At 45.0% G+C, this 12,064-nt stretch overlaps 1 protein-coding gene across 5 annotated transcripts; it reads right to left on the bottom strand.

The window, feature by feature from the left end:
* Nucleotides 1–2,402: 2,402 nt before the first annotated feature.
* Nucleotides 2,403–11,841, bottom strand: LOC123061243 (lysophospholipid acyltransferase LPEAT1). Of its 5 annotated transcripts, none has more exons than XM_044484245.1 (10): nucleotides 11,283–11,841; nucleotides 9,836–9,955; nucleotides 9,663–9,700; nucleotides 9,422–9,486; nucleotides 8,165–8,233; nucleotides 7,683–7,748; nucleotides 4,006–4,139; nucleotides 3,282–3,422; nucleotides 3,031–3,169; nucleotides 2,403–2,710 (listed from the first exon to the last, which is right to left on the bottom strand). In XM_044484245.1, exons 1-9 carry the CDS (start codon nucleotides 11,730–11,732, stop codon nucleotides 3,068–3,070), a joined length of 1,185 nt encoding a protein of 394 aa, XP_044340180.1. In that variant the 5' UTR covers nucleotides 11,733–11,841; the 3' UTR covers nucleotides 2,403–2,710; nucleotides 3,031–3,067. The 5 variants fall into 5 exon arrangements, with proteins under 5 accessions (XP_044340180.1, XP_044340181.1, XP_044340183.1 ...); XM_044484246.1 differs by having other exon boundaries at nucleotides 3,106–3,169; XM_044484248.1 differs by lacking the exon at nucleotides 7,683–7,748 and having other exon boundaries at nucleotides 3,106–3,169; nucleotides 11,283–11,836.
* Nucleotides 11,842–12,064: the final 223 nt, after the last annotated feature.

Below are 12,064 nucleotides of genomic sequence, written 5' to 3'. Positions count from 1 at the left end.
TGGCCCGGCCCTCCTGGCCAGGAGATGACGTCGTGAGTGACCCATAATCCATGACACCACCACGACGCGTCTAGGAGTGATGGTAACAAGGACACAAGGTTTTACCCAGGTTCATGCTCTCCATGGAGATAATACTCTATGTCTTGCTTCTGATTGTACTATCGTGTTGGGGTGTACAAAGTGCAGGTGATCTACCACGAGTGTAATGTGTTTCTACGAGCCCGGCCCCTTGGTTTATATAGGTGCCTAGGGGTCCTAGAGTTACAAGATCGTAGTCGGCTATGCATGAGGAGACAGAGTTCTCAGCGGATCCAACATCTTGGAGTGTATGTCAAGTCTTTTGGATCTTCTTCGTAATCATCATCGACCATCCGAAGTGTCCCAGGACGAAACCAACATGGGGGTCCTTGGCCCGGCCCACCAGGTCGGGAGTCGACGTGGTGAAAGTCCCCCTAGCCAGGACAGTCACCAATCGCCAAATATCCAAGGAGATGTGGCAACTGTTGCGGAGGGGCGTACGACCTAATTCAAGCTAGTTCAACGACGCAAGCCTACCTTAGACCGACTCAAGCCGTGTACTCCCTCCATCTAATAATGTAAGACGTTTTTTGACACTAGATATGGAACGGAGGGAGTACTAGCTTAAGGACAGGATCCAAGGGCACGACACAACATTCTAGAGCCATCTAGCTAGGTTTTCACCTACCCCTATTCTTCCTCCTAGGCTGCCACCATGGCCAAAAGCTGGTAAGCCATGAAACGTACTTCCTCCGTCCAAAAATACTTGTCATCAAAATGGATAAAAAATGATGTATCTAGAACTAATATATATATCTAGATACATCTCCTTTTATTTATTTTGATGACAAGTATTTTCGAACGAAGGGAGTATCTCTCTAGCGATCTTCGCCATCACTCGTGTGCTTTTTTTTTACGGCAATCACTCGTGTGCTCACCATCGCCCATGTGCACTATCACCCATGTGCACTGGAGCAATACAACCACCCTACGCAGGAACATGGTGTTACATCTCAAGGGAGGGCCTGACGCGAGAACCAGTAAACTAAACACGCTCTGTTGTTATGTAGCTAGGAAAAAGTGCTAGTTAACCTTTATTTAGTGAAAACATTAACGTAAAATCTGAAGAAAAAAATAGTTGAAAAGTTCATTGATTTTGAAAAATAAGTTCATCGATTTTGAAAACTAGTTCACCATTTTTTTAAATGTTCACAATTTTTTTAGAAAAATCATCGATTTTGAAAAACATGTTCATCGGTTTTGAAAAAAGTTCATTGATTTTGGAAAAAGTTCATCGATTTGGAAAAATGTTCATGGAATTTGGGAAAAAATGTTCATCGGATTTGAAAAAAGTTCATCAGATTTGAAAAAAGTTCATCGGAATTGGAAAAAGTTCATCATATTTGGAAAAGGTTCACGGATTTGAAAAATGTTCATTGATTTCGAAAAAGGTTCATCGATTTTGGAAAAAGTTCATCAATTTGGAAAAACATTCATGGAATTTGGGAAAAAATGTTCATCGGATTTGAAAAAAGTTCATCGGAATTGGAAAAAGTTCATCAGATTTGGGAAAGGTTCACGGATTTGAAATTTTTTCATTGATTTCAAAAAAAGTTCATCGATTTTGATAAACGTTCATTGAATTCGAAAAAAGGTCATCGAAATTGAAAAAAAGTTCACACATTTAAGTAAAGAAAAAAAGAAAAGGAAATGAGAAAAGAAACATGAAAAAGGAACAAGAAAAAAAACGCCTAGAAACTAACTAGCGAACGACCTAGATAAAGATTAAAAACTAAAGAAAGAAGGTTGTGGGCATAGGCGCGTTGTTATCGTGGTGGTTAGCTGTCTCGACTTTCAATCAATCAGGCGATCCAGTGTTTCGATCCCTCGCTAGCGTACGTTAATTTTTGCTCTATTTCAATAGGAAAAAAAAAGGAAACAGGCCGGCCCAGGGCGGCGCGGGGGATGTGCGCCCGTTTGCGCCGATGCCTGTATCGGGCGCAACGGGCGCCGTTTAGGAAATGCCGCTACCATCTTGATCCCCGCTTGCATCCAAACCTCAATAATGCATGGTTTTTTGGGGTCGCTTGTCGTGCATGTTCCTCAGGCCAACCCTAAAAGTTGATCTTTGAGACGCCACAACATAGCTGGGGAAATTGTCATGGCGAAAACTTTAAGGTTAATTTCGCAATACTTATAATCCAGTCGAGGGTTTAGGTTCCTGCTTTCCTGGGATATTGTTCAAAACTGAGGATCTAGTGCAAAAAGCAAACATACATTCGCTAAATGTTTTCCATTGACGAGGGACTTCTATTGTAAATAGAACAATAATATCAAAAGAATAACCAACTGAGCTAAGCAGAAGTTCGATTAGGCCTAGTATCTGATACACAGTGGCAGAAGTTCCCATTTAGGACTAATATTTGATACACACTGGCAGAAGTTCAATTAGGACGCCGCATTAGTGGATATGAAACAAATCACATGCCGAATCAAATAAACAGAGGTTAGTTTTCAACTTTTACCCGTCTATCTCTATTTCTTCTGGCCCAAAGACCTAACTCAGGTTTGTTTCAAAGGCGCACACATGTACATGGTGTCTGACCTCACTGAGAAATTTAATTCACGATGTACAAAGACAAAAGGTAAAACTATCATCATGTGTATCCAAATTAGCTTTGACACAACAGTCCTGCAGGGAAGACCAAGTAGATGATTCAGTTCCCCCGAAAAAAATATAATTGATGATTCAGTTATGGAAGCAAGTGGTGGCTCTTGAAAGGGCCAAAAGCAGGGAAACCAAGAAGCCAAAACGCAATGATTGAACAAGCAAAACAATTATGCCAGACATTATTATTGAACTATAATGTTTAATGGTTTCTATACAATGTAGTATAAGGAGGGAATTCATCTCAAAATAGGTATAATGTTTTCATCAATCAACATACTCCTCAAACAGAGAAACCATGAATCACATGATCAGCTAAAGTTGGCATACATTCTTACAATCACCTCAACAGATAGTGTACAGAGAGTGATGCAAGGGCTTTCAATCATCTTTCTGATGCAGAGCACGAGGACTATTACCATTAAGTGCCGCATGATACACACGCTTTTCAGCCAGCCCAAGATTAGACAGAACTAAATTACCCTGCAGGAAAAGGTTTGTTTTATGGTGACAATCCTGAACGAGGTTCATACACCACGGTAGATAATTAAATGAACATATAAGCATGTTAAAGCTAAGGGAATATGAAGAATACCTCAGTCGCAAGCAATTTTCTGACGTTGTTGGCATAGACTCTAGGATCCTGCTTTTCTTGCTCAGAAGGATAGTATACAGGCAAGCGAACCACCTCTATGTAATTTGCAAATTGACAGAGGAGCAAAAACACATGACGTGCCTGCAAGTTGGGATGAGACAAAATGCCATTTTTGTTTCAGAAATTAAACTAATCAAGACGAGAGACTATATTATATGTTAGTATAGAAGATATAAATGCACGCACCACATAAAATATACCCGAAACAGAGTTTACCAGTTCACATGCCACATACTTCTGGTAAGTATAGTAACCATAAATAATTGTAGGGCTCTTGCGTACAAAGATAAAAAAACACTAACCATTGCTATGTCATGCACAATATGAAGTAAGAGTATCTTTCTAGACATGTCGATGTATCCATCTTGCAGCATACGATTATCAATTTATCAAATTAGAGAAATTTTAGAGTAACAAAGTAGCAGCCTTGTTTCAACATGGAAGATGATACTTTGCTGAACATGGAAAATAAAGGTGTAAGAAGTTTGAGAAAAACTAATCACTGCAAGATCCTACATGGGACAAAATGCTACTCTTTCTTTTTGCGATTATTAATAAGCCGTACAAAATCTACATAGAAGGTTCCCACACATTGCTCATGCATACGCGCCTACTTGCAAGTTCATATACTACCATTAAATGCTGATCTGTAATTGATGCTTACCCCATCCATGGAGTCCCAGGCTGGACTAAATCTCCTGTAAGGATATCTCAAAATTACAGGTTGCAATGGTGCCCTTGCAAGAAAGGCTCCTGTCTTAAATGGGAGAAGGTAATCCCCATTCGTAGTAGTACCCTCTGACAAAAGATGAAAAACAGAACTATAAACAAACAGAAGACATGTTTTTAAAGCTACAAACGTAACAAATTTGAGGCTGAAAACATCCTCATTCGTAGTAGTACCCTCTAAGGAAAGAAGAAAAAACAGGACTATAAACAAAGGAAAGACATATTTTTAGAGCTACAAACATGACAAAGTTGAGGTTGAAAACTGAAAGAGCACAATGAAGCAATGGACAAGAACTTATAGCTCGTAATCTGTCAGGAGCCCTCCCCTGACTGGTATGTGGGCTTGCCACGGGACCGGTACATGGGCCTGGCCCATCGGGACACCATCAAGCACTACAGACTACAAGTACTAGGGAGAAGGCAACGCTCTGCTCATCCAGTGGATCAACGAACCGGCGGCTGCAGCTACTTCCTCTTCCTTCTTTTCCCCCAATTCATGTATCCTCAGATTTGTACCTAAATCACCATTGAATCCGTGAGAGAGGTAATAGCTCGGGTGAACCACTGGTAGGTTGCTAACATCTGGTACTCAGAGCCAGTAAACATTCCCTCAAATTTTTTCACCACCACCATATCCCCCGATTCCCCAATTTTCACCGGCGACAGCACCATGTCCGATCCGGAGCAGGCTCCTCGTTCCCTCGTCTATCCACCAGAGTGGGATGCCATGACCGCAGATGAGCAGATGATGTGTTTCTCGGCCTGCTATTGGCGCAGCTGGATAGTATCATGTCCGAGTTTGCGGCTGCACGTGCGGCCGGTCCGGCCGAGGCTACCTCGAGTATCGATCAGGCTGCCTCCCCTGCTACTGCTTCGGCTACCTCAACCTCTGCCCTGGTCATGTCTCACACCGACCGCGCAACCACGGCTGCTCCACCCACCATCGCCGAGGAGGTCCATGACACCACCACCGCATTCAACCCCAATCCTGCGATCAGCACCAACAACACCACAGCCACCCTTCGAACGAACGGAGTGGAAATCCAGGAGGAGAACCAGGTGGTGGCAACGGCAACCCAGGCCGTCAACATCACCATCGGCGGCAAGTTCACCACTCCCGCACCTCCATTGGTGGCGTCTTCTCCAGAAGTCTCCACCAAGCTTGCCGTCCTCCCCAGCTTCTTCTCCTCAACCATCAAGGTCCAGGAGATCCTAGAGATTACCCACCATGCGTCCCTTGACTGCATCGCCACGACGCCTGTGACCTGTTCGACAGTGTGCCTGAACCAAGTCACTGTCACATTGTCGCTCGCGTCGCTAGTCATGACGGCACCTCTACTCCCAGCAACCACACCTGTGCTCGTCACCGACTTCATGCACGCTGCTAGCAATGGTGATTCTAACCTGTGGGCGCTCCTGGCCATGGAGGACGAGCTCCTTACCACTCCATCTCCTCTGATATTCTCAGCTGTCGATTCAAAGCAGCCATTCCTGAACCATGATTTGGACGGCTCGCCGCACACAAGGCACCAGGGGGCTGCTGCTGCGGCCCATGCCGTGGCCATCATTTTGGAAAGCTCTTATTGCAGATGAAATGGAAACTCGACCCATTCCGTGGCCGTCATTTGCAATCGGTGTGCCAGCAGAGGTATGTCGTTCTACTGTTGCCCATTGGAACTTCTCGGTGACTACTTCTGTTCATGACCTTCGTACATGGTCGTTCAGGGCACATCCGTTTTGTCTGTCCAAGTGTGTGGCATTGGCTTGACTAGCAATCCTACTCCGAAGAAACTATTTCATATTGGAGATTTTGTGTACAATACATGGCAACGGTGGTACAATCTCAGTGGATACTTCATAGAGCATCATTCTTGTCTGGCTCCTGAACCGCGTAAATTCGCTCGGGGTACCATGGCTGTGCATTTGTTTAGGAGTGTGAAGAACTGGGGTGCTTGGAACACGGATCTCTCGATCAGTATTGGCCTTCAGTTAACACAGTTTGAGTCATTACTTTCTGCTCTAGCTACCATCTTTGAACAATGGCCGCTTACCTATTTCGAGCATACTACTGCATGTAAATTTCCTAGGCCTGACAAATTGAAGGGCACAATGCAGACCATGAACATATCCATGCAGTGGCAATTTTTTAGCCAAGAAAAATTTCAAAGCAGTGGTTGTTTTGCTCTAGAATGCAGTTCTGAACAATATGGTACACAGTGGCAGTCTTGGTGTCTACTGGATCAGGCAACATCTGAATTTAAACACTTAAGTCAAAAATGTTGCAGCCAAATGGTGGTGCAGGAAACATCGAGTCTCGGAACACTTTCTACACCAAGTTATCTTACCTGTTTTGGACCAGAAGCAATTCACAGGGAGCTAGTGAACTACAATGGCATACAATTTTATCCTTGCTGCATAGGGCACTCACGGGAAGATGCTGAATTCGGAGTGAATCATGTATACATGAGCACTAGTAGGACACTGCTGATGTTGCTGTTTGACTGGCCTTTATTTCCATATACAGAGTTCCTTGTTGGAAAAATGGCAGCATTTAGGAATACAAGTGCAGTCAATGCCTCTGGGAACTCCAGTCATCAGCATTACTTTGATGAATGTGTGAAGTTATGGCCTTCTGCTGCTGGAACTAATGAGAATATACTTGGTCAGAGGAGTTGGCAGTCTCGCTGCAATGTCAATATGGCCCTTCTCACAGCTCTAAACGTGTATAAACTGCGAGTACTGGGGTGTACTAGTTCGGCTGCTCCTGGGTTTCTTCATACATCCATTGGTTTTTGGTTGGGGAGGCAACATTTGTCATTTCCTGAACTTGATGCAGACGCATGCAGACATGAGCACATACATGCTGCAAGTGAGGGAGATCCAAGATGCTGTGATTGCTCCTTTGATCTTACCAAGGCATGCAGACATGAGCACATACATGCTGTAAGTGAGGGAGATCCAAGATGGTACTCTTTATTCTGTGATTGCTCCTTTGATCTTACCAAGGCTCCGGTTGTTGTTTGGGTCGACTACCCTGCCGACGAAATACAAGTCGCTGGATCCCACCATGCTAGCTTCTGGTCTTCCATCGCCAAAGATTCCAATGGTGTTGGTAGTCAGCAAGAGAGCACAGGACATGAGCTGTATGGCACCCTCTACATGCTACAATCAGGACCATCTTCAAGAAGGGAGGGGTGTCATCACCATCGCCGCTGTCTTCGCGCAAGGCTCTGTCGACCATGAATACTACTTTCTCGGCTTCGACCACGACTGTGCTGAAAATGACTACTTCCTCAACGCTTTCTTCGGTGGGGCTCCCATCGGCCACAACCACTGTTACTACTTCGTTGAAGTCCACTCTGGCTCCGGTCGTGACTACAACCAAATCAAGCATCATCAATTGCAATGGGATCCGGGCGGTTCTGGGTGGTGTCGGCTTGGGGTCAAGCCGAATTCAAGAAGGGAGGGATGTCAGGAGCCCTACCCTGACTGATACGTGGGCTTGCCCCAGGACCGATACATGGGCCTGGCCCATCGGGAGACCATCAAGCACTACAGACTACAAGTACTAGGGAGAAGGTAACGCTCTTCTCATCCAGTGGACCAACAAACCGGCGGCGGCGGCTGCTGTTCTTCTTCCTTCTTTTCCCCCCAATTCATGTATCCTCAGATTTGTACCTAAATCGCCATTGAATCCGTGAGAGAGGTAATAGCTCGGGTGACCCACTGTTAGGTTGCTAACATAATCAAGCATATTTTCATCATAATATACTCAAATAGTTCTAAGTTAAGACGAGACATAGGATGATTACATAATAAAGGATTCAAAAATACAAAGGTGAACATGATTCTAAAATACCACGGATGTCATTTCTTCGCGAAACTTCACACTTGAGTGGAATTCGACCATGTATGTTACAAAACAAAACAGAATTAATTATTTTTTCTAGTATTTTTCCTATTTTACTATTCATAATGGGCCCTCGTGGATTCATGTTTGAAAAATCAGCGTCCGACTAATATGTTGATAAACAATAATGAGTAATCACATATAAATGAGCAACCACTATACATAAAAATGAGTGTACACTAACCAGGAAAGAGTAAGATCATAGGGGAATTCTCGTCTTGTGAAACCTCATGGAGCCTTTCAGTTACAGCACCTACACATAGTATGAACAGTTCAGTCAAAAGCGAAGAAAGCTACAAGACATATTGAACCCTAACTATTAACAAAATAATGCCATGTTGGAAAGAATCTTCCCCGCAGAACAAAGAAAATAAGGAGTCCGTAAAGAGAGATCTGAAGGACTGGAATATCATCAAAGAACTAGCCATGGACAGGGGTGCGTGGAAGTTAGCTATCGACGTGCAGTGGCGGAGCGTGACAACTGATGAGCAACGGGGGGGGGGGGGGGGGGGGGGCTAAAAGCAAAATACGCACTCACAGCCTCACAACATAAACTGGAACAAAATATACAGCTTATATACATCTATCTATATAGCTTGTTCACACCGATAAATGGTAACACCAACATACCTGGTATTGTGGACAATTACTATTATCGAGTGCTCCATAGCGACTGACCAAAAGAAGTGCTCTATAGCCATAACAGTAGAATGCAGTGGACTGGCCAAAAGGCGACTATGGAGCACACCAGCCAGCAGCCAGCGCCCGACACCAAGAAGGAGAAGGGGCAGCAGGCAGCCGGCGCTCGGCGCAGCAGCCCGGAGGGGCAGAGGGTGGAGATAGTTGGCAACCGCCAACCCGAGTGTCAGGTCGGCGGACGGCGGCGGACGGCAGCAGTGGTGACTGGTAAGCGGCGGCTGGCAGCAGTGATGACTGGTAAGCGACGGTTGCCAGTCAAGCCAAGACGGCGCGCCATCCATGGCGATTTGGAGGATAGAGAAAATTTCCTGTCGATTTGGGGAAAGGAGAAGGAGGAGAGACGAGCGTGCATCAGTTGTGGGAGAGGTTGTCGGTTCATTGGGCTGGGGCCTAGGAGGGAGGGGTGTATACTGGGCTGGGCTGAAACGCTTAGTACTAAATTAGTTTTTCAATTTTGGAAGTGGGGCTCATGCCCCCCCCCCCCCAATGGCCTCCAAGAGGCTCCGCCAGTGTCCACGTGCCAGAACCATGAGTTGGTTTCGAGATCTTATGGGTTTCAGCTCTAGCCTACCTCAACTTGTTTGGGACTAAAGGCTTAGTCGTTGCTGTTGTTGTAATAAAAATCAATGGCATATTTGAATCAGTGCCAAAAATAAGCATTTTGGTAATGGACATTTTTTGAACACTGAGAATAACAAGTAAGATTGCAAAATGACATCAATGAATGCATGTCAATACATACCTGAGACACCTTTAGAATCTGAACATTTGGATTCTCGTTGAACAAAAATGCACCCAAGACATTTGCTGCAATCGAGAGAGAAATACCCTCAATATATTATATGCAAGATTGACATAAATAGAAAATGTTAAGCTCACAAAAACTTTTAAAGTGAAATGAATATAACAATTAAGGCTATCTTTTCACATATTGTCTTAATAAGGCACTTCCTACAAACACTAATAAGAAAAAATTAAGTTACCTTATGAGACCAATCAACGGCAACTTGGACACTGAGTTCTACAAAGAATAATTAAGCACGAACAAGGCATTTAGATTGAAGAAGATGTAAGTTCATACAATTATAAGTAATTGTGCAAAAATAATTTTGCAGGGAAGTCACTGTATCAACATGAATAACATTGTCTTTGGTACCTTAGCAACAAAACTCGGAGAAGAAGCTGACATATGATAAAGAATGTCCACATATGACACATGATTAGATACAATCGCCCCTGGTCTTTCCAGTTCTTCATAGTGATCTTTAGGTACATCCTGAACAAAATATTATACTAACATGACACGGGAACCAGGAAGCAAAATTATAGTTCGGTCGCATGGACACATGTCATGTGGGGGCAGCAGTATAAGCTGTGGGACCACCGCTATGTAGCGCCAGGCCAGTCGGCAGCACAGCTAGGGTCGCACTGCCTCCCTGCCTTTCTATTAAAATTTCCAAAGATAGAGTTTCTATCCCGTATGGATTAGATTAGTTCAGGGGTCTCTCAATCTATGTAAGGAGACCCCGGCTACTCCCCGAGTTAAAAACCAAACCAATTTTAGTAGAGGGAGGGGGGTGGTACCCTTATTAGCATCAGGAGACCCAGGGCGGCTTGCCCCTGCTCACCCCTGCCCCTAATCATGGGTCACAATAACACAAGAGAGGTGATATACAATGCTTGTACAAGACAGTACATGAAGAAGATCGCAGGAAACAATTGGCATTTTTTTATGTACAATTTTTTCCAACAAAACTAACATACCACCCAAGAGGTTCTAAAGAAAAGAGACACTTATGACCAATTTAAGCTTCCGCATTCTGCATACATGAAGAATCCAAGACATGTTGCAACCATTTAGTTTAGCTTTCACACTGAGACATGCTTGCTAATTTCAAGTTACGATAAAGCTTAATTAGAATACATAAATAGATCTTAACATGTAGGGAATATGACACCAATTCAACTTCCAATTTGATGAAGTGTTGATCCAATGGATCTACACAGGAACAAACTGCAGGGACATTCTTTTTCTTAGCAACACAATAAAACTGTAATTTGCATATGAGGTTATAACAAGCATCTTTAAGCCATATGGAGGAGTTTAACCACAATTGTCCAAGCACTATCTTTTACCGGAGGAACATTCATTCGTCCATTTGCAGCATATTCTAATGCTTATCACCGCATACTGCATGTTCCAAATTTTGCATGTACTTACACACAAAGAGACCAAAACCGGCAACCAATTGATATGGGCCCGTGACTGCAGGTATAAAACAGTTCTCATGCCAACATGAGAGATGCTGCAGTGCAAACATTACCAGATTAGTAGCGAGTACTCACCTAGCAAATAGCCACACACATTATGCGATTCACCATAGTTACCACAACTTACAGCACCACAGAACATCTGTAGTCCTACGCTGTCACGCACACCCCGGTATCACAACATTCTCTCTCTTTCAAACCAGTGCCATGTTCGCCAACCACGACATAGTCATGTAATGTGGGACCCACTAGCAAGTACTGTACGTAGGGAAACAGCCAGGACACATCGGCTAAATAAATTACAATGTGACAGAGGAAGGTCGCGTACTGACCTCGGCATTGGGGAAGCTTCGATCGGACACGGGGATCCAGTAGAACCCGAACACGAACAGCATTGCCCGCGACAACACGCGGCCAGCACGCAGCACGGCCTCCCTCCTCAACCCCTGTAGGCGGGGACGGCCCTCTCCCACTCCGCCCACAAACAGCGTACACACACGGCACACGAGGTAGTAGGCGACGACCAGGAGCACCCCTGCGACGAGACGGAGCGGGAGGAGAACGACGCCCGCCAGCACTAACCGTGCCACCTGCGCCGCAGAGAGCGGCCCGCGGCCCATCGGCCCGTACGCATCACGGCGCGCATAGGGCGCGTACCTGATGTCCAGTTCCTCATCCTCCACCTCAGCGGGCGCGCCGGAGAGGAGCGGCCGCACTGCCTCTTCACCGCCTTCGTCGCCTTCAGGGTGGGAAGGCGCGGCGGTGGTGGTGTCGACGGCCATTGGGGATTGAGGCGAGTGGAGAGAGCCGGGAGGCCGAGATCGGCACGATGGGCGAGCCGAGATCGGCCTGTGTTTTTACGGGTTTGTGTCGAGTAGTTTGGTCGGCGCGTTGCCGCAGGAAAGGGTGGACGGTGACGTGGGAGAGGTGGGGCGTCAGATCTACATCTGACGGTTTTGCAGAACTTTGGGTCTCTTTTCTCTTTGAAAAAACGCTTCCTATCCTATATCTGACTAGCGCAAATGCCCGTGCTTTGCAACAGGAAAGAATATGAATATTAATATATACCTAAGTCTTTTGAAAATGAATGGCACAGTTATACTTCGGTATGAAA

Source organism: Triticum aestivum, chromosome 3A, assembly GCF_018294505.1.
Source record: "Triticum aestivum cultivar Chinese Spring chromosome 3A, IWGSC CS RefSeq v2.1, whole genome shotgun sequence".
Taxonomy (NCBI): domain Eukaryota; kingdom Viridiplantae; phylum Streptophyta; class Magnoliopsida; order Poales; family Poaceae; genus Triticum; species Triticum aestivum.
Note: the sequence above shows the minus strand (reverse complement) of the source record. Positions and strands in the feature narration are given on the sequence as shown.